At 42.0% G+C, this 27,045-nt stretch overlaps 1 protein-coding gene across 1 annotated transcript in view; it reads right to left on the reverse strand.

Moving 5' to 3' along the window:
- Positions 1 to 26,505, reverse strand: part of CATSPERB (cation channel sperm associated auxiliary subunit beta) — a gene marked incomplete at both ends in the record, with an annotated part of 67,851 nt that extends 41,346 nt beyond the window's left edge. Inside the window, 13 exons of the mRNA XM_081127589.1 lie at positions 104 to 253; positions 1,608 to 1,757; positions 2,350 to 2,396; positions 2,671 to 2,737; positions 4,434 to 4,466; positions 5,625 to 5,743; positions 5,852 to 5,947; positions 11,518 to 11,667; positions 15,022 to 15,117; positions 18,021 to 18,081; positions 19,542 to 19,682; positions 21,692 to 21,780; positions 26,424 to 26,505. Of these exons, the coding sequence (XP_080983715.1) occupies positions 104 to 253; positions 1,608 to 1,757; positions 2,350 to 2,396; positions 2,671 to 2,737; positions 4,434 to 4,466; positions 5,625 to 5,743; positions 5,852 to 5,947; positions 11,518 to 11,667; positions 15,022 to 15,117; positions 18,021 to 18,081; positions 19,542 to 19,682; positions 21,692 to 21,780; positions 26,424 to 26,505 (1,281 nt within the window). The remainder of the gene's footprint in view (positions 1 to 103; positions 254 to 1,607; positions 1,758 to 2,349; positions 2,397 to 2,670; positions 2,738 to 4,433; positions 4,467 to 5,624; positions 5,744 to 5,851; positions 5,948 to 11,517; positions 11,668 to 15,021; positions 15,118 to 18,020; positions 18,082 to 19,541; positions 19,683 to 21,691; positions 21,781 to 26,423) is intronic.
- Positions 26,506 to 27,045: the final 540 nt, after the last annotated feature.

Here is a 27,045-nt window from a genome sequence, read left to right on the forward strand (position 1 = left end):
CCCCGATCATCAGCGACAGCCTTTCACTCGACCACGTGGAGCCACTGGGCAGAGCGGACGCCGAGGGTTCGCCCCGCAGAGAGGGACACTTCCCCGCACGCACCTGATTGCCATAGGCGTAGAGGAAATGGCTTCGTGGGTGGAACTTCATTCCCACGGGAGAGAACGATGGAGGGAACGTGAAAACTGGGAATTTCAGTTTCAACCTTAGTTTGTTACTTCTTAGGGAGTATGCACAGGCCATGATCTTTTCCTAGAAACAGATAAAGCATGAGCGATCAGAAGAGTTTTTCCATGAACAATCCTAGTCTATGTGACAGGTTTTCGCTTCCTGTCACTCGGATGCTGATTAAGATGGGGACCCATTAACACAGCCTAGGACTGGCAGGACTGGCAACCACTGATATCTCTTTACCTTTCCCCCCGCCATACACATCCATGTAATAGCTTGAACATGAAGTTTAGGAGACTAAATAATTTGTCCAGGGTTCTATAATAAATGGCCGAATGACCGAACTCAGCAGAAAGACTCCAACGTCCATGCTCATAACTATCACTTCAAACTATGTTTTCAAAGCGTGGGGCCCTGGGCCACACTCCAGTTCTCTTTGAACATGGTCTTGAAGGGGATCAGACTATGCACCCCAACATATGCCACTTTGTTATACAGAGTATTTGAAGCTGAAGACATCTGAGATTCAACAGATGCAGGAAAAAAAGCCTCCCCTTATCTAAAAGCAGCAACGCTGAGAAAGAAGACTGCCATCGGTTTGTCTTCGGGGCAGAGCTGCTCCCAGAAGGGGGACCGCGGCTAAAGCTGCCCCAGTTCTTTCCTGCAGGGAAGACCATCACCTGAGGGAGGCCAAGAGGCCGCTTACACCTGTGCAAACAACGTCGCCCTCTCCTGCTTGTGGGCACAGCCGTCACCTTTCCATGGCTTTGGCCTTCAGTGCCCTCCTCGCCCCCTTCATCTCTTAGGGTCGCATGCAACCCCACATTGTAACCACCTTCTCAAGTTACTCATCACGGACTTTCACCTGCCTGTATACACACTACACACATAAATCGTTTTATTTTCTCCGGTTACTCTGTCTTTTGTCCGTTTCATTAATGGGACCCTGGTTACTGAACCTAAGAGGGGAGAGAAAATTATTTTTTCTCCCCTAAAAATCAAAGGGTAGGGCTGAACTTATACATATGTTTAATGGCTCTGAGAAAAATTCTAATTCACAGTTGGGGTCGAGACCCTTTGGAATAGAAAATACAGGTCTGTGGCAATTTAGTTTCATTATTTGTTCATCTACACTAACCGCTCCTACGAAATGTTAAACTCATGTAGAACTAACTCGGCTTATATTCTCAGGGGAGTAAGGGAAGAATCATTCCATAAACAAAACCGTGTTTTCCATTTCCATCCAGCAGAATGACACTCCGAGGCAAGAAATCTCGAAAGTGTCTTCATCTAGATTATTAGCCAAAAACCATTTTGCTATAGCGAATTTTATCAATTTCTACTGCCAAAGAGAACAAGACCTCAGAAAGAGTTTTGCCTAGCGAAATTTTCATTGTAGCGTCAAGAGCGGTCACCTCCGGGCTGCAAGGCCTACCTCTTCATTTAAGAGGTGGACTCCAGAATTATAATCTTGGTCCACAAGAAATGTTATTACAGTTGGAAGGATCGTTTTACTTCTTGGAAGCTGAGGTAAGCAAGATAACCATTCCAAAAATGGCTCTTTGCTATAAAAACAAGAGCTTGCCTACAAAAAGAGAAAGGAAAAGTTAACGTTTTTTTGTTTGTTTGTTTTTTAAATATGTCTTTATTGATTTCAGAGAGAGGAAGGGAGAGGGAGAGAGAGAGAGAGAGAAACATCAATGATGAGAGTCATTGATTGGCCGCCTCCTGCACGGTCCCCGAGGAACGTGCCCTGACCGGGAATCGAACCGAGGTGTCCTGGATCCTAGGTTGATGCTCAACCGCTGAGCCGCGCCTGCCGGGCTAGGTTAATGTTGTTTTTGACATGTAAGTTCTAATTAGTTCTCTTTAGCAAATAAACTAATGACTGACTTCAAATAAAAGTGTTCAATCTTTAATGTCTGTGCTTCTCTTCTGGGGGATGAGTTCAGAAAGCATCCCTTTCTGGCACGGATTGTGTTTCTGGAACCACTATGCAGGTTTAGGTTTAATACAATTAGGTAATCGCCATTAAACCCAAGTAGAGGTGCCACTGGGAGCAAAGAGTAATCGTTAAGCCTTTCAGCCTGTAGAGCTGCTGTTGTCTTAGATGAATAACAATCCATAAAATCGTGTATAATAGAATTTCTTACCTTTCAAAATATTCAATGCCATACCTCACTTAAAGTCCTGTTTCTCTCAAAGGTGACAGTAACATAGTCAACTATAAGAGATAAAGGTACGGAAATTACAAGCAGCATCTATATTTCTAAATGTATCACTAAATATACCCCAAATCAATTTTCTTGCACTTCTCTCAGGGCGTGCCTGTGGTTTCAGATTTAAATGAGTTGTTCCCCTTAGTGTTAAGCCGTGAACTTATACAAAACAAGCCTATCTTTACATTTTGTCCTATTTTTGCTTTGTCATTTCGTCTCATCTATATGTGCTATTCATGTTGGGGAAAGCCTGTTAATATCTCTTTACCTAAAACTTACCTTCAAAGTGCTCCCTGTTAGCGAAACATCTTTCAGTGTACCACAGCCTTCCTTTGACGTAGTCGGCCTACATAAGTAAATACAAATATCACTCAGGCAACGTGCGGGCTTAAAGATATAAAATAGAAAGCACATTTAAAAAAATTTTTAAAGTTCAGTAGTTCAGGAATGTGAGGCAAATAAAGAGAAAAATTATATGCAAATAAAAGGTTGTAGAATGAGGGCAGGAAACAATAATAATGCTTTTTGAACAACACATACACACACTCACTCACACACACTCACACGGAATAAAAAGAAATTTCCCGTGAATTAGCCCGTGTTACTGGCAAAGGCCCAGCCCTTGCACTCGTCTTTTGGAAGCTGTGGGGTGACGAGCCTTGCGTCACAGTCCCCGGGGCCACGTGCCACCGTCTGGTCTTCACTGAGCGAGGCAGGACTAAGGGCTCTTCGCAGAAGCCCGGCGGTGGCCAGAAGCGATAAAACAGCCACAAAAAGAGAGGTTTCGAAAAACTGGTCGGGAGAGAGAAGCTTCCAAGAAGATGAGGTTGTATACGTTGGATCCGGATTACATGCAAGAGTCTGAGATGGTGTTTTTGTTATAGGAAGATTCCGACTTCCAGATTATTGTCGAAACAAAAGGGAGACATTCTTACGTTTTTATAGGGCGGTAATAAAATCTCTATAATCTGTGCATTAAAATCCTTTTAAATGTTCTAAAATTGATAGCGGTGATGAGTGCACAGCTCTGTGAATATACTGAAGCCCATTGAATTGTACACTTTAAATGGGTGGATTTTACGCTATGTGCATTATGTCTCAAGAAACCAAACAAGCAAACAAAAAAGCCTTTTAAAACAGAATGCACGCCACTTTATTTGGATGGTGTGGTATCCCCAAGCTAAGGTGTTATATCGAATGAAACTTCGGAGTTCTTAAATAAATCTTCAGGTTTTCGGGACGCCATAATTATCATCACGCTACCTGAGCAATCAATATAGAATCTTTATTGGGCCCTGACTTGACGCTTTTCTTTCTCGTTAGATCCCTTCTCGTTTATTTCCTACCTGGAATCCGGTCGGTCAGTATCTTAGGGGGGAATTTCATCTGATCAGGTTGACCTCATTCCACAGGATGAGCTCGTGACCCGGGTCCGACTCGGAGTCACAAGGACTGGTCAGGAATGAACACAAGATCCAAGACACGCCAATGAGTCGGGCCCGAGACTTGCTGGAGCTACTGGGAAAGAGATGCTGTGTTCCTGCTGGGACTGCTGAACGGGTCGCCTGTGAACCTGGTGGCTCTCCTTACGGTTGGAGAAAACGTGCTGAGAGTGAAGCTAATGGCTGGCAAGGATGGCTTGAGGCGCAGGGTAGGTGTGACTCCTGTCTAAAGAAGGTATGGAAGGCCCTGACCATACAGGAGCTTGTATGTCTCGCACGAGTTAGAATTGTGCCCTTGAGGAAGCGACCCGAAGTCCCTGCTATTTCTACGAAACAGATTTTGGTGGCCAATGGATGTTTCCTCATGCCAACTTCCCAGTTTAGCATCTTTGCACTTACTATTACCTCTGTTTTTAAGTGCTCCTTCAAGTCAGTCAAGTTTCTGCTTAAATTTCACCTCCTTGGCCCTGGCCGGTGTGGCTAAGTGGTTAGAATAACAGGAATAATCTATATTGTGACTTCTTATCTTCCATCTTGTCTCTTAGGGCAACCAAGGAAATACATCTTTTAACCAACCCTTGGAAACATAAAGCTTCTTACCCTTTCAAAACCACAAAAGTCTTCCCTTGTAAACTAGAAAGAAAAGAAGGAAAAAAAAGGAGCTTTAATTTTTGCTTGATATGAGATGGCATAACAAAACATAGCAATTTAAATTATACTAAAGGCAGTGGTTCTTTTATATGCCAGCAGTTAGGAGAGTCACACTGAAACCAGCCTCTTAAGTAGTTTACACAATATCCTGGAGCTTTTCCCTTCAGTCTTCATCTTGTTTCACCGTTTGATTAATTTATTTATACCTTCACTTAATTCCAGAAAGGATTTGGGATCCAAACCCCATCTGTTGATGATTTAAGTAGAGGAGTGAAGAAGTGTGCAGAAAGACACCACGCCTGCCCCCCACATGGGATCACTGTCACTCTCCCCAGGGCGCCTTCTGCCCCGCCCAGCGCAGCACTAGACCAGGCCCTCTGTGCCTTGACTTAGAGTCTCTGTTCCTGGGCCTGCTACTCTCTGCTTCCACGATCACACGGGAAGCACATAGGAGGCCAGATTAGGGGTCTGGGCAACAAAGGGAACTTTCTCAGGGACAGTGAGGAAGGAGGGGAGGCGGTGAACATCCGCACACCCGAAGGACGGCAACAATTACCACGCCTACGAAATGCCCGCCTCTCCGCCAAGACAACGGCCTCTTCCGCACTCACCCTCCTCTTTTCTTCTCCTGTTCCTAAATCTTTGTTTCTGCTCTTATTTCCGTCATGGTAATTTCTGAGAGGTATTTAATAACACGCTTAAGAATTTCATTCCATGCATATTGTGTACCTTCACCAAAATGTATATTCCCCTTCTCTCAATCCCCAAAGTTATTTTATGTTATTTTGTAATACTACAGTTAGCTTTATAAATAACCCTAAAGCATTTTAGGAACGTATGTAACTATAGGTAGGTGGGTAGGTAGGTAGGTAAAGTGTTTTCTACTTGTATGTATTTAAAATTTACTATAAATTCGTATCGCAACAACACTAGCACCATTTCCGAGTACTCAACACTGAAACGTGGAGGAAGAAGCCCCTGTATTGTGCTTTTACAGTTTTAAAAGGAAGAGGCATTTCCATTCTGGCCACACAGAGCCACACACAGCCACACGTGATCACACGTAACTCAAGCATTCAATGTCTCTATGTCACGGAAGATACTTAAGGTTAACTATTCATTACAAAGCAGTTTACGTACCATTAGGACAGGGGTTGATCGATGACGAAGGTCTCGACTTACAAAAAGTCCCAGAGAGGTGAGGATCACTAAGAAATGGTTGGTTAAAACCATATCCACTATCGTAAGCTCTTTGTGCCCTAGGGAAGGAATCGTACCATGGGTTATGGGCAAGAAAAGGTGAAATACTGACTGAACGTTGCTTATAAGCGAAACACTGCGGACGAGGGCACTGTCAGAAGAATTACCTTCTCCAACTTGGGAATAGACCATATTTGTCAGGTTATACCACCGGGTATCATCATAACTCCAAAATCCAGAATAGCTGAGGCCTATGTAGACACCTACCAAGAGAGAAAAGGGAAATTAAGGCTGGACAACCCTGCCAGCCTTAACTCACTTCCACTGTGTTAGGTCTTCAGGGCCAGAGCCTGCATCTGCTCCACTTCCCAACCCATCTCTGCCCTGCCCTGCCCTGCCCTGCCCTGCCCTGCCCTGCCCTGCCCTCCCCTCCTAATCTCACTTCCTCTCCAAATCTCACTTCCCCAGGCATGGAGAGATGAAGTAACTTCAGGTTACACCACAGGATTTTAGCCAACCATCTGATTTAATTATTAAGTTGTTTTTTTATATGGAAGGGGGTCAGAATATGCCACCCAAAATAGGCCACTTTGCCATAAGGATTCTTTTGGGCTGAAGGCAATTCAGAACCGACAGACGCAAGAATAGCTCTCTGTCTTCCCCTTTCTGCCTAAAGGCGGGGCACAAATTTCCCCTAGGGAAAGGTGCCCCATTGTATCAGAAAGAGAACACTCTTGCCACCAGAGATATGAGCTGACACTGAGACAAGTTTGCATAAACAGACCTTACAAAATGACTCTTCTCTTCCATCAGTCCCCCCACTTAATTTCCTAGTTACTTCCCCACAATTGATCATCCTTGGAAGCCCAGATCCCTTTCCTTTGTTAAAATGGTATATAAACTCCCACGTTTAACTACTACTTGGAGTTTCACTTCTTTTCTGTGAACTCCCTTGAATGTAAATATTAATTTAAAAGACGTGCCTTTTCTCCTGGTAGTCTTTGATCATTTAATTTACAGACCCCTGGGACAGAACCTAAGGAAGCAGATGAAGAGTTTTTCCTTCTTAACATCCTCTGAGCATAAATATGTTCCTATATCATTAGCACGATTTTAGTAAACAACAAAAAAGTAAATCCAAAGAAAATAAAATGTAAACTCCAAGAGAGAAGAAACTATGTTTGATGTACTTTAATATTTGTGATTTTAAAAACAGAAAAAATATTTGCTAATGCCTCATGAGAACCTATTAAAAAAAAAGACCGAACATTTTGCAAATACTGAAAGGACTTTTGTTCCTGGATCCCACCTTTCCTTGGCCACAGCCAGGAATGTTGAGAGTCTTTTGTGTTTTAAATGTGGAATGTTAATTTGAAGTCTAGTCAACAGTCCTAACATCATAACCATTGGGGGTTAGGGGTGTGGTGGAGTCCAGGGGGCCTGAAGACAGTTGACAATCTAATGCATATACTCTGTTTCTAAAAGATGAATGTAGGAGCAGTCACACTGTAAAGGATGTATTTTAACTGCCAGCTCTTCTCTGTGTAGGGGAAAATGCAGGCAGAAGTGTTTTATCATCTGCCTTGACCTGGTAGAGAAAAGCTATAGATAAGCTTTGCCTTTCTATCGAGTTCTACAGATCACAGTACACCATATCCTAAGCGGGGGTGCTGGTAAATGTCAAGCACGATGTTACGTGACCAGGCTCCAGCCAAGTTCAGAGATAGCTTCTGCTTCCTTCTGGTTGATATTTTAGGCTGAAATTAAGTCACAGGCCGCTCTCTACGACACGCTGGCCACAAGTGTTTCCCAGGGTTACAGAAGCAGAGCTGGACCATTGTGAAGGGCCTGGGTTTTACTCTAATGAGCCTGTGATGTGATCTGATTTACACTTGAGAAGATCACTCTGGTGGCTGAATGGAGGGTGATTATATGGGGACAAGACTACAAACAGGGAGACCACTGAAGAGGCTGTCAGTCAGTCTCCTGGAAAAACAGTGTTGACTTGCCACAAGATTTTAGTGGCCGTGAGAAGTGGTCACCGTGGGGGTAGATGCCGGGTATGGCACCATCCTGGGATGTCATGAGAGTCCGAGCAGCCAAGAATATGTGCCAGATTTCAGTTTGAATGGACAGGATGTTAATTAGGAAGAGGAATACCGGAAAGGAACAGATTTTAGAGGGAAATGAATCACGAGTTCTGGATTAGACTTGTGGTACTTGAGATGCTCATTAGATCTCCATCAAGAGGAAATGGAAAATCGACAACTGAATGCAGGTGTTTGGTCTCAAAGGGGTGGTGAGCACCAGAAATGGAGACTTGGGAGTCGTCAGCCTGGAAGTGGCATTACTGCCATGACACTGGATTCGGCTTCCCAGGGAGAGAAAGTGTTTACGTAAGGAAGGGAGAGTCAAGGACAAACCCCAGGGGTTCATGGCCAATTTAGGGTCACACTGAGAGGGGCCAGCCTGGAAAACTAAGAAGCTGCCCAGAGTCAAGACGAAAGCAATCAGAGGTGGTGTGGAGAAAGCCCAGAGAATAAAATGTTTCAGGCAGAGCTCGGCCGACCGGGTCAAATGCTGCTGCAAGAGAACTGGCGACAGGGGGCCGCGGGGGCCGCGGGGGCCTGGGGAGGGCGGGTCGGCAGAGGGGCAGGAAGAAGCCCGATGCCGAGCGGAACCCAGACGGGACGGCAGGTGCAAAATGCAGCACCATCTACAATAAATTCTTTCCAGAAATTCTGCTTTGAAGGAAAACAGAGAAGTGGGGGGTGGGCGCAAAGTGAGATAAATGAAGGTTCGGCTTAAGACGTGGGGTACGAGAGGCGGCCTGTGTGCTGCGAGCTGAGCCAGTGAGGAGGAGATGGCATCCGTGAGAGGCGAGAGGCAGGAGCAAGACTTCAGGCGGCCGAGGGGGGGAGCGGGGTCCAGGGCGCAGGGGGCGAGGGGTGACCTGCGGCAGCAACAGAGACACCTCCCACGGTGCAACAGGCCAGAAGGCAAAGCTCGGGAGGACAAAAAATACAGGCAGAACGGGACAGACACGCAGGGGCCAGGACGGAGCTCCCCGTGACCAGCCTTGGCCTTCGGCACTAAGTATTCAAAGCGCAGCCAAGCGAACAGAAAAGGCGGGTGCCGCAGAGGGCCTGAGGGGTGGCAGGGGGTGCTGAGCTCCTTGGGCAGAGTGGGAAAATAAACATACCAGGGCGGAGAGAGGGTTTCTGGGCGGCGCCGAGTGCCCACTTGAGACCTGTGCTCGCGAATCTACAGTCAGGCCGGTCGGTGGAGTTTCAAATGGAGACAGCGGGCAGGTGTCCTGGTAGCATCCCGCTGTTCCTGCGCCGGAGACGGGTGAGCCAGCGCCGGGGTCGGGAGGCCGGGGAGCAGAGAAGGGCCGGGAAGCTACAGGCGCGTTCATAAGGACGGCTGCGCGGATGGCGGTGGGAAAAGACGACAGTGAAGATCCTGGGCAGTGGAAACCGTGCAGGGACACCGGAGCGAGGCCTCAGTAAAATCGAGGACCAGCTGGGGGGCGAGCGCTAGAGCAGACGGAGGTGGGAGGCAGCCGCAGGCCGCGAGCCGCCCGCAGCGGAGACTCGGGGTGGCGGCCCTGTTAGAGGCAAGGGCAGGGCTCTGACCACGGAAGGGACACGGGGACGGCCGCTGAAGGAGAGGCGGCCTTGGAGCTGGGTACTGCGCGGGTCATTCCTATGGGTGGGGAAGTCCCCGAAAATAGTGCCAAAAACAGGGTGGAGAGGACGTCGGGGGTCCGAGTGAGTGCGAGCGGGGGGAGGGTGCCACAGGCTGGCAGCCAAGCAGCGTGAGGGGGGCAAAGTCTGGGCGCAAAGGAACGGGGCGTTTTAAAGGAGAAGACAGGAGCGACTCTTATTAAGAAGTAGCCCCAAGGAGCAAGGATGACAACCCGGTCCTTGGGCTCCGAGACCTGTGGCGTGGGAGGGGGTACCGGGGAATGGCCAGGTTACTCTGCATGGCAGAAAGCTAGGGGGCCATTCAGAGAAAAGATTAGCAGCGTGGGGAGTTTGCTGATGACGGGCCACAAAGTCCACTGAGCGGATGTGGCTGTATGGAGAGGGACAGGAGTGTGGGCGAAACGGAAGGGCGTCTCAACAGTTTGTGGGTTAGGGGGACCACAGGTGCCCGGGGAGGCGTAGGTTTCTGGTGGCGACCGATGAGACCAGGATGGGCGGCCTGGGGACGAGCGTCACAGAGGAGGAAGGTGGGCACTACACTCCCACGGGAGCGCACGTGGCTCCCGCACGCCCGCTCCCACCACTAATCCCACGAGGAGTGGAGGCTGCGGGGAGACGGGCGCCTTGCACAGGAACCGCTGGTTTAGGCGGCGGCAGCTTGACACCCTGGGAACCTCTTTTCTGCTGAGTACAGTGGTGGCCGGCTGGGGAAAAGGTAAAGAACGGGTTGCTTTTCTCAAGACGTCGAGGCGGCCTGTGGAGCGAGACCCCGGCAGGCACGCTGTCCCTTCTCTCGGTGACTGTCACTCGTGTGGCGGGACTGAGCACAGGAATGAAGGACGGCTGCTCTCCGGTGGCTCGCAGGAGGCGGGCGGGTACAGGGGTTCGGAGAAAGGGGGAGAGGGGCCCTAGCCCGGCATCCATAGAACCGGCCAGAAAAGGAGCTGAGCTGCTGGGAGCTGGTACAGACGGAAAGAGAGACCTTTCCGACTAAGCTCATTCAGCACAACGGGCACTCAGAGCCAGCGGGAAAGCGAGGGAACCTGGGCCAAGTCTATGTGTCCTTCCCCGACCAGCGCACAGTTTGAATCGGCGACTTTGCAATAAGCCGCGGCAGGGCAACGTTTCGTTCCTTTTACTCTCCTATCAAGTTATGCTTCTCGCTCACGTTGCTTCGCTCTCCCGCATGCATTGGGGATCGGCTTGTCGATTTACACAAACACTGTGTAATTCTTCTTGGAATTGTATTGAATTGAGGGATAAACTTAGAGAGAATGGACATCTTGACAATATTATAAGCTCTTGCTCATGAACATAAACATCTTAATTTAGTCGTTTTTATGGCCTTTGTTAAACTTTTACAGTTTCTGTACAACAGGCCTCGCAACTTTTTGTTTCTCTCTAGGTACCTTTCGGGGTTTGTTACCCTCTGAATAAAATTTTTTTAAATTAGAATCTTTAGTGTGTCTTTGGTGGGGTGGTTTTCATAGATTGTTAGTATACCCTTCAATCCTGTGGCACTCCCATATTTGTTCTGATCGCTTTTCCGTTGATTCTTTTGGATTTGTACGTGGATACACATATTATCTACGAGTAATAAAATTCTGTTTCTTACTTTTTAATTAATTGATATTTATTTATTTATTCCTCTATATTCATTGGTTTTGGGGGACCAGGAAGTCATCAATGACCTGGGAGAAACAACTAGGATATTACAATTAGTAGCTGATGTATGTAAGGGTCCTGTGAAGCATTACAGTAGTAATGGAAAAACGTACGTAACAGATGAAATAACGCTGCGAAACCTTAGCGCCAGCGTACCTGTTTCTACACGGCAGGAACAGCCAGGCACGAAGAGATGGATTAGATTCAAAGCGAGTAATTTCTGGCAGGGAGTCATGCATCAGCGGGGGGCAGACGGTAAAGGAAATTAGGGAAGGCACTCAAGTCGCTGTTAACATGGCAGAGTCACAGAGGAAAGCAGGAGATCACACGTGCACCTGGACAAGGTGCGGCGACGAAAGCAGATCCTCAGGTATTCCTAGGAAATGTTTTCCCGCCTATGTGTAACCTCCAGCAAACACGAACCGCCACCTCCCGGCTCCCGGCGGCCATTCACTCACCGTTGTGCCTCGAGTTCAAAAGGAAGCCAAGCAGCGCGACATCGTTGGCACAGGGGCACTTGGTTACTTTCAGGTCTACCACATACGGAAACACCTCCCGGAGGGCCTTTTTTGTCATTACAGCCCCAAGTTTCCACTGAATGATAGGTTCTGTGAAAATCAAGTGTAGGGGTTTACATTGTGGCAGCACCCCTGAAAAGGGAGCCTTACTGCTTTCATTGGGTCATTACCTCACCTCCATTTATTAAAAATAGGTCACTCCTGATTTTCCAGAGCAGAAAGAAAGAAATCTAATTGCCCTCGATGGGGCCTGGCGAGGTCGCCCTGCAGGAGCGCGTGTGGGATGGAATACGCTGCTTTGGCGATCTTCGGAAAATATAGCTGGTCACAAGATCTATCCCTAGAAACGGAATTTCTGGATCTTAGGACAGTGTGCACCTCTGTCAGCGAGAGCACAGCTTCTGCTTCAAGAGCCCACGCGTTTACCTTCTGTTCCCCTCCCGCAGCCCCATCTGAACAGCTGCAGATACATAAAAATGAGAATAAATCCAGAACGGCAGTGGAGAACCGGGAAAGTTATCGTTAGTGGCCAAGACGCTGAGAGGGATTCCTGGGAGATACAAAGGAGCTAGGGTAGAGCCAACAGGAAAAGCCAGCCGGAGGTGGGGCATCTTCAACCCAGCAGTCTACTCTTGCAAAAGATCTGCAAATTTGACTTTTATCAAAGTCAAATTTTAATGTATAAGAACATGGGAGGGTTTCTTTTCTCCTGGAAAAATGAGAAAAGAGCATAAAAAAAAGCAAGCCGGGCAAATTTGACAGACTACTGCTGTCTGAATTTCAAAACTAGCCAAAGAACTTTAAAGAGCACAGATATCTGATCATCAATTCTTGAGCTGTTTACATTTCTACAGTGTAAATCTCCTTCATCTCCCCAAACTTTGAATAAAATCTGCTACAAAAGCAAAGCCTGTGTGTGATATATTTTTCACTGTGTGCAAAGCCAGGAAAGGAGCTAGATTTCCATCTGGGTTAACATAGTTTAGGGACGGCCAAGAAGGGAAAGAGACACGATTTATAACCAAACTAATCCACTCCAAAAGTCAAAGAAATTTGGGGCAAGGCAGCTGACTTTCCAGGGCATTGCTCCAGTAAGAAATCTAGGATTCAACCTCCATACCTCTGTTTTCCTCACCCCCAATCCACCAGGAAGTCATATCAGCCCTAATTCCAAAATGTATTCTGAGGACTCTTCTCGCAACCTCCACTGGGGATCCCACAGGCCAAGGACTTTCAGACCATCTTTTGGGTGGATTATGGCAACAGCCGCCAACCAATTTCCTTTATTCTATTCTTGCCATCATTTCCCCAAGAGTTCAGTTCTCCGCACAGCAGCCAAAGTGGTCTTTTTATAAAGCGTAAATCAGAATTTATCACTCTCCTGCTTAAAACACTCCAACAGCTTTTCACTATAACTAGAATAAAATCCGCACTTTTCACCATGATCCCTGCCAGCCTCTCCAAATTCATTATACCGGACCTGTCATTTACTGTGCTTCCACGACACTGGTCACCTCTTAGTTTCTCTAACAGATGAATCTCATTTCTGCATCTGGAACCTTTAAAAGAACTAATTTGTGAAGCCCTGTACATTCTGAATAAGTGTACATTAAAATTTTAATGCAGTATGTAATATTCTGGGTACATCTCAATATGTAGATGAGTCAGACTTCAGATTATTTTCTAAATTGAAATAATCATATTGTTATTTTAGTATTTAAAATTGGCATAGGACATCAAAATGTCAGCAACTAAAAACCTGCAGTAACTATTGAATAACTATTTTTAAAAATTGGACGTTATGAAGACATAGGAGAGCACAGCATTTTGTCATTTTTGTTTCAGATTTGTTAATTTTGGTTAAAGAAATAAAATGAGCCAGGCTGGCGTGGCTCAGTTGCTGAGCATCGACCTAGGATCCAGGAGATGGAGGTTCGATTCCCGGTCAGGGCACATGTCTGGATTTTGGGCTCAATCCCCAGTGGGGGACGTGCAGGAGGCAGCCAGTCAATGACTCTCTCATCATTGATGTTTCTCTCTCTCTCCCTCTCCCTTTCCCTCTCCCTCTCCCTTCCTTTCTCTGAAATCAATAAAGATATATATTTTTTAAAAATCAACATGACACATACATGATTGAAGACATCTTTGCTCCCTCCACAGTCCCATTCCCAAATTCCGCCCCCCATGCAACCACTATGATGAAATTGCTGTGTGTATTTCCAGTCCATGCTTTTCTGTTTTTGCTACAACATATACGTACCCATGAGCACCATACACATTGCTTTCCGCATTTTCTGAATTTTGGATAAATGCTTCCCTACTCTACTCTGAAACTTGCCTTCTCGCTCAGTGGTTTTATGTTCTGTTCTCAATCATATACAGGGTCTGTTTGCCTCATTTTAAAAGAACACACCACATGTATTTGTCTTTCCCCTATTGCTGTACATTGATGTTGTTTTCCATTTTTCTTATTATAAATAATGCTGCATTAAATAGATTCGTATATGTCTCTTGGTACCTATGCGACCTTTTCTCTAAGCAGTTCTGCACATTAGAATCACCTGGGAAAATTTTTATGTTTAACTACAGGTGCCTGACCCCACTTACAGAGATCAGATTTTAATTGGTATATGGGGGCGCCGCTACTTTTCTTAAAGCCGCCCAGGTGATGCTTTTCATAAAATGTAATATTATTTTTACTCGGCAGTCTGCGTAGGGCCATATTAAAGTGAGAGTGAAAGAGTAAAGGTGAAAGGAAGGTGAGGAAAGCAAGGGTAAATACAAGATCCAGGACTAAGGATTTTTAAAAAACTATACCGTGGTGCTATAGGTGACCCAAACATTGGTCTATGAATCAGACAACTGGAAAAAAGAAACCTAGTCAGTTATATCACTCAGTGTTCATAACCTTAACATAAACCAACCAATTTTTTATGAAAATATAGAAATGTTCTTATTAAGACCGAACAAGAAATATTATTGATGGTCCTCATAAAGAAGACTGTGATGCAATGAACAGTACCTCCTATAACGTCTTTTTTTTTTATTGTTGACACTATTACAGATGTCCTCCAGTTCCCCCACTTTGCCCCCTTCACCCAAACACCACCCCTTCCCCCTCCCGGGCCTTCATCCCATTTTTTTGTCAGTGTCCAAGATGCAAAAACTAACTTTAGAAAATCGTTGTTTATTATGGCCTGCAATGTGGCTATAGAGAAAATATATTTGCATATTTCTATAGCACTCTTTGCAGGCCTCTATTAACCACTGCCCAAGTGTATTTAATTCCTTGCCTGCCTCATTAGGATGGTGAGCCCCTCAAGTGTCGTGATCATCTCTTAGTTACTTATCTCTAGTGCTGAGCCCAGAGGAAGACATTCAGCAGGTTACAAGGTTTGTTGACAGAATATTACAGATTCCCTTTTACTTTTATTTGGCGTTTACCTCGGACTCTATCCAACAGCGTTCCTTCGGTAGCATAAATATTTAATCCATGTTGCAAAGTAATTCTTACTAACCATTCTTCTACAGATGCAACATCTGTTTGAAAACGAAAGGCAAATAATGAACTATTCTTTAGTATGTTGTGCTGGTAAAAATTAAGACTATCTGAACCTTACCAACAATGATTACCTTTCACTTCCCATTTTGATTGCATTTTTATATATTTTCCTATGTTCTTCCTACAAATATTTTGATTATACAATAAGGAAAAAGAATTGTGAAGTGATCAACCACCACAGCAATGAATTCAGATACTATTTTAGATCATAATTTTTCTATGAGAGCAGTTGTGGCTTGGTAAAAAGCAAATGATGCACTTCAGGTGAAGTGGTATAATGTTATTTGAAAGTAGACTGTGATTAATTAAAATATATACTGTAAACCCTAGGGCTGATAATAATAACATTTTGAAGCATAAATAATATGCCTATTGGAGATAAAATGGAATAAAAAATAATATGGGTGAAGACATAAAAGGAAGAGAAAAGTAAAACAGAAGAGATGGAACAAATAGAAAACAATCTGATGGTAGATTTTAGTGCAACCATACCAACAATTACATTAAATGTAAATGGTCTAAAAATACCAATTAAGAGTCATATTTCCAGATTAGATGTAAAAATCAAGAGTAAACTATATGCTAACTCTAAGAAACCAATTTTAAATATAAAAGCATAGATGAGATAAAAGTATGGGTGGGATCTGGGGAAGTCATGGATGGTAAACTCAGCCTGGGAGTTGCTACAGTGGTTGCACCCACAGGCCAAGACTGAGGCCAAGGCTGAAACCGGGGTGTACCCATGAAGAACATGCCTGACCCAAAGAGCTCGGCTGCACAAACTCTCATATCTACCCAGGCCTCTAGGTGGATCTGTGCACCACCCCAGCGAGGATATGGCTCTTCCAGTGACTGCTGAAGCACCTGGTACCCAAGTAGATCAAGTGCTATTTGTGCTCTTGCTGTCACTGCTCTCTATCAAGCAATTCCTGGACTTCGGGAAAGATAATGGTGTGAGAAACATCATATATGTTCCTACAAAAGAAGCTTCCTGCACAACTGCCTAACACAATGAGAGAAGTCAATCTTCTGATAGAGAACTCAGCTGGCCTTCAATGGAACTGGATCAAAGTTGACATATGCATAACTTCCGTGAACTTTTAAAATATAAAAATAAGAGCCCTGAGGATTCACAGGTCTTAGATAACTTTTTACAAGTCTTGATTAAAGTCAGAAATAGAAATAATGACGTGGTTCCTATAATGGTACATGGAATAATTGAATATAAGGAAAAGTATGGGTTTGATATTTTCACTGGGAGTAACATCCAATATTTTCTGGATTGGTTTTATACCAACAGCATCTCTTTCCACATGATTATTAACCAGCATACATTTCTGTTTGGTGGTGATACTAATCTTGTTCATCCTAAACACATAGGAAGTATTAATCTCACCTGTAATGTGGCTAAGGTAGTGAAAGATGCATATGGAACAGCCAAGAGGCTGTGTGAATAGTATTAACTGGTAGATCCAGAGCTGGAAGCTGGAGAGTTCAATGCCAAAACTCCAGGTAGTTTATGTGCCCTCACATGCTATTCAAGAACTCAGAACAACAGTAGAACTACATGAAGAGTTATAGGAAATAGGGCTATCTGGCTGTTAAAACCCATGTTGCTTTGGGTAAAGAAGACTTATCCATTAGATAAGTGACCAAGGTGATGGTGTCTCACTAAAAAATAGCACCATATTTATTTTAGTGTTTGAATGTTAATTTCTCTATACTAGTTGAACATTTTATGAAGCCAAAGTCATCAAGATGGTGCAGCACTGGTAAAAGATAGAGAGCCCAGAAATAGCAATTTAATAGAGAAAAAGTAGTTTGTACAACAATGGTGCTGGAATAATTGTATATCTATATCCCCCCCTAATTGACCTCAGTTCATATAATGTATAAAAATTAACTCAAGTTGAGTCATCAACCTAAATATAAAACCTAGAACTATAAACTTGGGTTAGGCAAAGATTTCTTAGCTATGATGCCAAAAGTACAATCCATAAAATTAAAAACTGATAAATTAGCCCTAGCTGGTTTAGCTCAGTGGTTAGAGTGTCTGCCCCTTAGACTGAAGGGTCCTGGGTTCGATTCTGGCCAGGGGCACGTACCTCTGTTGCAGGCTCCACCCAAGTCAGGGTACGTGCGGGGAGGCAGCCAATCGATGTGTCTCTCTCACATTGATCTCTCTCTCTCCCTCCCTCTCTCTCTCTCTCTCCCTTCCACTCTCTCTAAAAAGCAATGGGGAAAAATATCCTTGGGCGAGGGTTAAAAAATAAATAAATAAAAACTGATAAATTAGACTTCACCAAAATTAAAAACCCTGATATTCAAGAGACATTCTTAAGAGATGAAAAATACAAGCCATAGACTGGCAGAAATATTGCAAATCATATATCTGACAAGAGACTCGTATCTAGAATATATAACGAACTTGAAAAATATTTGAATAGGTAACTCACCAAATGTCAAATAAGCACAAAAGCTAGGCTGCCACATAACATTTAACAGCAGATTCCACAGTAAAATAATATATTACATATTACAGCCTATAACATTTTAGGTTAATGATTCAGTTTCAATAAAATTGGTATACAAATTCCTCAATACTCTAATTTTCAAGTTCTAGAAAATAAGTTTACTTTAAAGAATAATACAAATGTTATATATGTCAGAATAATCTATAAAAGAATTATCAGATAAAATACAGAAACCTCAATTAAATTTGAATTTCAGATTAACCTCAAATAATTTTTAGTATGACCCAAATACTACATGAGACACATGGAATAGCAAACAATTCTGTAGTATAATAAATATTTTTATTTGCTAATAAGCTTGCCAATCCTGGTCCATGACTAAAATCATGAATTCCGATCACTCTTACCTCTATTTTTGGTAATGTTTTCTCTGGGAATAACAATCAGCCAGTAAACCCGATCACTGAACTGAAATAAAAAAGACATCAGAAAGCAGTGTTTTACAATATTAATAGCAACGCTTACTTTGGCATATTACATATTATCTTTTAAAAACAAAAATAAAACAAAAACATTCCATGCATATACCCTTTACTCAGTAATTTTATTCTTAGGAATTAATACTACATTATACTCATATGTGTGTGAAAAAAAATATGTTCAAGAATATTCTTTATCATTATTTGTAATAATAGGAGATTGTAAATAACTAAAATGTTCATCAGTTATGTAGACTATTATAGCCACAAAGTGGAGTATTATACAGCCAAGCTCAGGTAGCCCAAAGCTAAAGCATTGCAGGCTTGATGTGTCAGAGGACAGAGCTTGGTGTTGACAGAGAATTTGGGAATTTAAGAGGAAAATTCCAGGAACAAAAGAACTGTAAGTGTGATCTAAGAGTTAAATATAAGCTCTTCCCCAAACCTTGGGCAACACAGTGCAGAGAAGGCCCATAAAAGGCTATGTTTAAAAAAAAAAAATCAGCAGTGGAAACTAAAAGAACTGAGCAGAGGTATGAACTGCTGCAATCATAGGTAAGACAGTTTGCAGTTTGTGCCAAGGCAAGTAATAGCCTTTTAGACCACCACCAACAAAAATGGCAAATTCTTAGAAGAACATAAAATAATCCAGAGTTGCTACAGCTTGTTATCTTCAATGTCCAATTTTCAACCAAAAGGACAAGACATTAAAAGAAACAGGAATGCACAACTGATACTCAGGGGGGAAAGGAGAAAATCAATTGACTCGGAGTGAGTCCAGATAGCAACTGAAGACGTCGAAGCAGCTATTACAAGTATGTACACAGATTTAAGGAAAATGTCCTAATGAAGGAAAGGATAGGGAATCCCAGCACATAAATTAAAAAATATATAGCAATAAAACCAAATGGAAAAATAAGGCTGAAAAAAAAAATAACTGGAAAAATATTTACTAGATGAATTCAATAGCAAATTAGAGATGGCAAAAGAAAGAATAGGTGAGTGCGTGTGTGTGTGTGTGTGTACACACACATATATATATATATATTTCAACTGAATATGTTTATATATATACATATATATGCATATATATACATATTCAGTTGAAATTACCCAATCTGGAAAAGGGAGAAATGACTAAAGAAAAATGAACAGAGACTTAGCTATCTGTGGGACAACATCACAAGCTAAAAGGATATGGGACCAGATGGCAACTTGTATCTACAGAAAAGAATGAAGAGCAGCGGAAATAGTAAATATGTAGGTAAATAGTAAACAACCATATGTATTTTTTCTTTCCTTCTCTTAATTTCTTTAAAAACATATATGATTGTTTAAAGCAAAAAGTATAGCACTATATTGTTGAGTTTAAAACATATATATGTAACATTACTGGACTAGCTATTTTTTAAAAAAACACATTCTATAAATAAAATAAAATGTAATTACCAAAGTTAAATTAAAGTGGAAGATTCCAGTATATGTGCTGTTTGTGACTACCATGCTGGGAGCAAGTCCTCCTGATGTGAACACGCTTAGAAATCCCTCTGAAGTAACCTCGCTGTCAGATTGGAAAAAACACTGGATTTTCTTTAGGAAAGAGGAAAAGTTAACAAACAAGTAATGACAATTCAGTGGAGAGAAGCATATTACATCATTTAAAAGTGAGAAGAAATCCATGAAAAGTAGATGCTGCTAAAGACTGCTGTCTGTAGTAATTCTAGTCTCTAGGAAAAGAGTCTCTTTTGAAAAATACCCTTTCAAAGCTCAGTCACCTACTATGCTAGTGTCATGGTAGGTTTTATTAATCTTTATCATAATCTTCTCTGTCACAGAAATGGTCATAAAATTATTATACTTAATAAACAGAATCAAAGCCATATGCTATCACATGTAAAAATCCCCATTTTATTAAAACCGTTATTTTGTGTCCCAATAAAAAAGAAACAAGTGTATAAAGCAAAGTTCATTTTACTGCATTTTATTGGATATTTCCCAGTTTTAAGAAGGGATATGAAAATGTAGCAATCACAAATGGTGATAGATACTAAGAATTTTAACTCATTTATTCCTCCCAGTAGTTTAGATCAGTTACCTAAGTTTCAGGAACCTCGCTATAAAGTGGAGAAACATAGTCATTCTAAAAATATTTACTGAGCCCCTTCTGCAAATTAGGCAGTGCTATAGTGCTGGGAAAACAGAAAGGGACAAAACAAGCGAAAACCTCTGCCCTCTCGGAACTTACATTTTAACGGGGATTGGCAGGAAGATAAAGCCAAAGCCCCTTTCCTTCGCCTTGTCACGCTCCACAATTTATTGCCCTTTGTTAAGGTGGCACATAAGCCCCAAATTCTAACCATCCCTTTGAGGTACTTATCACTGAGCTTTCCCATGGGTAAACACATTGCCTGTATCAATAAACTCTATTTTTTCTCTCTCCTGTTAATCTGACTTTTGTCAGTTTATTTTACAGGCCACAGCCAGTAAACCTAAGAGGGTAGGTTCAGTGCTTCTCTACGGTTCTTATCTTATGGAAGAGTAAATGTCATAATGAACGCAAAACACTTTGAAAAATGTCTGACACACCTAAGCAGTTTATAAATGTTAGTTATTATTTCTACTAACACCACTTCTGGACCTCCATCACGACTATCCAAGCAGTAGGTTGTCATTCCCCTTTAAAGGAGACAAAACTAAGGATCAGAGAGTTTAAGTACCCTGCCCCAGGGTGCACAGACCGTACATGGAAGGGACAAGATTTGACCCCAGCTCTGCAGTTCTTGCTTCTTCTAAAGCCCCTCTTTTCCTATAATATATAACCACAAATAGGAAAGGCGCTTTTTGACTCAAAGGGCATGTGCTTCACGATAATTGTAAGTAAATAAGAAACAGATCTATGTTTGGCATATCAAGAAGGAACTGGGAACTAAATCAAAGCAGACTTTGAGCTAAATGTATTTGTCCTTGTGGGGTGTTTTCCTGTTTTTATTATATATATCATAGATTTTAAAACAACCTGTGCATTATTTATTAACTTACATTTTTGTTAGCATTTGCTGCATGGCTATCTTAATAGTACATCATATTTTATTTGGGGGGGGGGGTGGGGGTGGTGGGTGTGTGTGTGTGTGTGTGTGTGTGTGTGTGTGTGTGTGTGAAATCTGCCATTATTTGAATCGAAGGGATTAAATCATCCCTTATCCAAATGACAACTGCAGTATGGTACCTGTTATAAAGGGGAAAGATGATTTCTCAAGGTCAGTGGGACACCTTTCTTTGTCTACCAGGCTGCACCTGCCCAGCTTCAGAAGCACAAATCCCACCCATGAAAACGGAAGATCGTCACAGCTGATCTTTCAAGAAAGGGGAGAGGGAGGCATCTTAAAAGAAAGCAAAACCACCCAGGGCGTCCAGTGACTAAATGAAACTCTCTACCTCACCCGAGTGGAACGGGATAGAAAGGCGTATTATTTACACAGACTCTTACTTCCCAAAGTCTGAACACAGTAGAAGGGATTTGGTAAGTCCAGTGCTACTGGTTTTACACACGGAGTTCAAAGGAACGGGACAGGTTGCAAGGTGCTGCTAGCGGGCCTCACCAAGTCATCTGAGAAAAGATACAGCTTGATGATTTCATTCTCCCGGGGGAACCCTTGGCTAGAACAAGCAAAGCGTTTCTCCGTATCACCTAAACAGTAGAAATATATATGTTTTAGCTTACTGATAGGAGAATTTCCAATAAAAATCACATTTTTTAACTGAGAAAATATTTTAAAAATCATAAGTATAACTGCATGCTTTAAGTTCATATACCTCTAAATAAAATTCAAATTTTCTACCATTTTTCATTTTAAAGATTCAAAGTCAGGTCAGTAAAAGGGAAGGTTTGGCTGAACACTAAAATGAAATATACCACATACTAGGCCACAGTGGAAGTTTTTCAGAGATGGCAAAAAAACAGTCCTTGACTCTTAAGCTCCTCAACCTTGGTGAGCTAGAAAAGGGACAGGAGTTGGAGATTGGAAAGAAAATCTATGTTTTAGTAGAGAGCTATTCATATGAAGGTGACTCCTCTCCCAAAAAGTAGGGGTGGGTGAGAGGAAGAGCCCTTCCCCTTCTCTGGATCAAAAGTAAATTTCTTGTATACAGCATAGAGTTGGATCTTGTGGGTTTCTATTCATATTGCCAATCTCTGTCTTTTGATTGAAGAGTTTAATCCACTGACATTTGAAGCAACTACTGATAGAGACTTTTGTCATTTTGCTATTAGTTTTCTATATGCCTTATAACATTTTACCTCATTTCCTGCATTATTGTCCTTTTTTATATTGAGTTGATTTTTTTGTAGTGAACATTTAACTTCCTTTCAAATTTCCTTTGTATATGTTCTATAGCTATTTTCTTTGTGGTTTCCATGGGGATTACATTTAACATCCTAAAGGTAAATACTCTAATTTGAATATATAGCAGCTTTGCTTCAATAACATACAAAAACTATTCCTTTACAGTTCTACCTCCACCTTTTCAGTTGTTGATGTCACAAAATTACTTCTTTATACATTGTGTGCCCTAAAACATAAACTAATAATTTAAAAAAATGCTTTAATCTCTTAAATTATGTAGGAAACAGGATCTGGAGTTACAACCAAAGTTATAATAATCCTAGCTTTTACACCAATAATGAAAAAAAAACCCATTAATTTCTTAAATCATGTTAAAAAAAAGTAGAGTTACTATTCATCGTTACAATAGTAACTAGCTTTTTATAATTTCCCATGTATTTGCCTTTATTGAGATCTTTATTTCTCCACATGGCACCAAGTTACTGTCTAGTGCCCTTACATTTCACCCTGCAGGACGTCCTGGAGAATTTCTTGCAGGGCAAATCTAATGGTAACAAACTCCCTCAGTTTTTGTTTATCTGAGAATATCTTAATTCCTCCCTCATTCTTGAAGGGCATCTTTCCCAGATATAAAACTTTAGGTTGACAGGTTTTCTCTTACAGCATTTTGAACATATTGGCCCTCGGCCTTCTGGCCCCCAAAGTTTCTAATGAAAAACCTGTTATTATCTTACTGAGAATCCTTTGTATTTAATGATTTGTTCTCTCTTGCTGCTTTCAAGATTCTCTGTCTTTGGTGGGTGTCTGCAAGTTCATTTTACTTGGAGTTTGTTGAGCTTCCTGAATATTTATGTTCATGCCTTTCATCAAATTTGGGAAGTTTTCAGCAATTATTTCTTTAAATATTCTCTCTTCCCCTTTCTCTCTCTCTTCTCCTTATGTTATTCCCATAATGTGTGTATGTTGGTCCATTTGATGGTGTTCACAGGTCCCTTACTCCTTTGGCTTTTCTTCAATCATTTTTCTTTCTGTTTCTCATCCTCAATAATTTCCTTTCTCCTATCTTAAAATTCACTGATTCCTTATTCTACATGCTAAAAATTGCCTTTGAATCTCTTTAGTGAATTTTTAATTTTAGTTATTCTACTTTTCAGCTCGCGCATTTCTCTTTGGATTCTTTTTAGGTTTTCTATCTCTTTATAATATTGCTGTTTTGCTCATACATTGTTTTGTTGACCTTCTTCACATCTTTCTTTGGTTTCTTTGAAAATAATTTCATCCAGAGGGAGAGATTCTGGCAACAACAGGGGCGGGGGTGGAAGAATGAGTAACAACATGGCTGCCTGTCTCTTTGTCTGCACCTCTGTGATCAGAAGCAGCAATCCCAATATTTGTAAGACAGAGTCCTTTTTGCCCACACTAGCTTCTGCAAGCTGTATGCAACTGCTCTAGAAACACGAGCACAGCTGCCTACCATGGATGTGTGTATGTGGGGGGAGGGGGCGTGTAGGTAGCTTCTACTGTGATGAGTTGATAATTACTAAAATTAACTACAATTTACTATCCAAGCCTTCTCCTAGAAGTAACAAGCCTTCAATAGATTTCAGGGTCCCAAAATAGTTACATCAGACAGATTCTGCCAGTGCAATTATTGTCTAGGTGAGGAGACAGATTCCTGGTGCTTCCTACTCTGCTATCTTTTCAGAATCCTCTATTCCTTCTCTTTATCTTGAGTCCAAAAAAGAGGCTTTGATGGGACCATTCACAATATAACATGTATTCCTTTAATTTTGGGTATAAACTCAGACTCTTGCTTGGAAAAAGACAAGAAATGATTTGGTAGAGAGGATGGGGTATGGTTTTATGGGAAGGAGGTGGCTATGTTGAGAGTCCTGCACAACCCACATTTTCTGGGGCAAAAGTAGCATGAATGCTTCCTGTGGGCTACTTATGAGAAATAACTAGCATTAGGTCATCAAGGGTCCTGTCCTCAAAGGTCTCTCTGAGTGGCAACTGGGTCTTAGCAGAAAGAATGTGAAGGGACAGCTAGATATTCAGGAGCAGGCAAAGGAATTGATGATCAGTCAAAACAGAGAAGCTTTAGCCCTTGTTAGAACTATAGATAAGACATTCCCAGTAGTTTAATGGAAGGAAGGGAGCTCTGAAGGACCTGGGCAAGTGCCCAGAGGTTGAGGGTCAATGTTATACACCTACTGGATCCAGAGAGGGCTGACTGATGTCAGATGGTCACCTTAGAATCTGTTAGGTAAACACTGCCACTCTGCCTCCCTTCCCTGCCTTCTCCCTCTCTGCCGACAACCCTGCAGCAGGAAGGGTCAAAACTCAAAGTTAGCAAGTTGGTGAGAAGGAACCTAAACTCTAGGTAGAGAAAAGGGAAAGTGACATTAACCTTCTTCCCTAACTACAGGCTTCCCACCCGAACAGACCCAATCAGGAAAAATGGAAGAAGCTTCTATTATACAACAAGAGCTCAGTTATGATTGTTACAAGGCTTGGGCAATTACAATGCAAAGCTGTGTTTTAGAGTTTGAAATCACTGGAAAAACTGTTCAAATCACCTCATTGTAACCAGAAAAATTCATAGTGCCCGCCCAAATATCCATCCAAGGACACAGGAGGAACTAGCCCCAGGAGTGGGAGGTGAAAATAAGTTTCCTTTGTGAGCGACTGCACGTTATTTATTGCACAACACAACAGTTTCAATGCTATTCTGAAAACCCCATAAGAAACCATAGTAATGCAAGTTTCACAAATATGGCTTAAAGTACATTTTGAAGTTACAACGTTAAACAGTTTTCAAGGTCATCCCACACATTTACTTTGCCCCCACCTGACAATGTTGCCAGATCTATTTTTTAAAGCTATGATTTGATTCTAAAGTCCAAATCACTTCTCTGCTTAAAAAGTCTTTATCCACACTCCATCGCCAAATGAATCAACGCCTTAAAGGGAGAGAAGCCAAACAGAAGGAAATGAACGCCTTTGAGTGACAAGCCTACTTTGAGCCAGACTGTGGGTTCACAGGTTACCTTGTGCCATATGTATTGTCTCCTCTTTAAAGAAGATCTAACAAAGACTCAGGAAGATTAAGGTATTGCTCAAAGATTGCCCAACTCCCAGCAGGAGGTCAGAGGGGATCCAAGATATTTCTGTGTCTAAGGGCCATTCTCTCTCTATCTTGTTAGGCAATGTCAAACTACCAAGCCCTCTTTCAAACTCCCCTGCACATACCTACACTCCAGCACTCCTGAAGTGAAGTGCTCATGGGGTTCTCTCTATTTCCAAATTCTGGCTTAAATTTTAACACATTTTAAGATCCAGTTCAAACAGTATTTTTGATCCACCATTGGGAATCTGCAGATGTGGGGTGTGTGGCCAACTGTATGCATTCTATGCCATTTCAAAGAAGGGACTTGCGCACCTGGGAATTTTGGTATCCACGAGGGGTTCTGGAACCAATCCCCTGCAAGTACCTAGGGATCTTGTAGTTAAATTTGGGGGGAGTCAAAAGTTAGACACAGATTTTCAACTATGCAGGGGGTCAGTGCTTCTAACCACCAAATTGTTCAAGGGTCACTGTATTTCAGAAGATTTTCTCAATCTCAACCTACTAGCTTTATAATTCAGTTTATAATTCATACTACAAGCAACTATTCATGGAGAGAAAATAAAAAAAAAATCTATTCAAATAAAGTTTTGCAAATATACAATGCTCCTTAAATTGTAAAGTCTATGACTTCTAAGTAAAGAAATACTATAACAAAAGTCCCTATGTACACAGCTTAATAATAGATTCACAGTGATATGATTAGAAACCTCTGAACCAGAGTACAATAGAGAATACTTCTGAACATTGGAAGACATGGTAATAAGCAGTACTAAAAGAAAAATATTTTAACTGTTAGCAAGGAAGGGATATAAAGGGGAACTCCTGAGAAGAAAATAGAGTTAAGAGTCTGAAACTTACCTTTAATATTATACATTATTCCTGATGAAAAATCAAATATGTTCAAAAGTAAAATTATAACACATAAAAGTAGCAATTCCATCTGTTGGAAGAAATAAGAATTATCTCCATTTGCTAACTCTGAACATATTTTTGAGTTCCTTTGCTATAAACAACTACATAGTTAAGAAACATCTCTTTCTTTAAGTTAAAAATATTTCTCATTATTTTGACAAAAGCAGATACCACAGTAGTTGACTAAACTCTATATTTACTCCCTAACTGGTATTAAAAATATTCATAAATATAATTATCACAAACTAAAGAAGTATGGCTCAGGTTTTTCTTCAATGTAGATAACTTCTGGAGAGGTGTGATCAATTCTATAGCTGCATAAAAACAGAACCTGACTTAAAAAAGGCTCTGAGGACAGTACAGCTGCACCTAAATCTGAATTTTGACTGCAGTGTTTTTGGGAAAGACAATCCATGTGGATCCTGAGCATCCCTGCACATTCTTGCTGTGCACCAAAAATGCAAGGCCCTGACCACCCTTTACCCAGGCCTTTTCTGAGTTGTGTTTGCATTGCAAAGCCTCGAGGGATGACGTTGTCTTCCTTGGACAAGAGCAGGCTTGTTTCCAT

Source organism: Miniopterus schreibersii (genome assembly GCF_964146895.1).
Source record: "Miniopterus schreibersii genome assembly, chromosome: 1".
Taxonomy (NCBI): domain Eukaryota; kingdom Metazoa; phylum Chordata; class Mammalia; order Chiroptera; family Miniopteridae; genus Miniopterus; species Miniopterus schreibersii.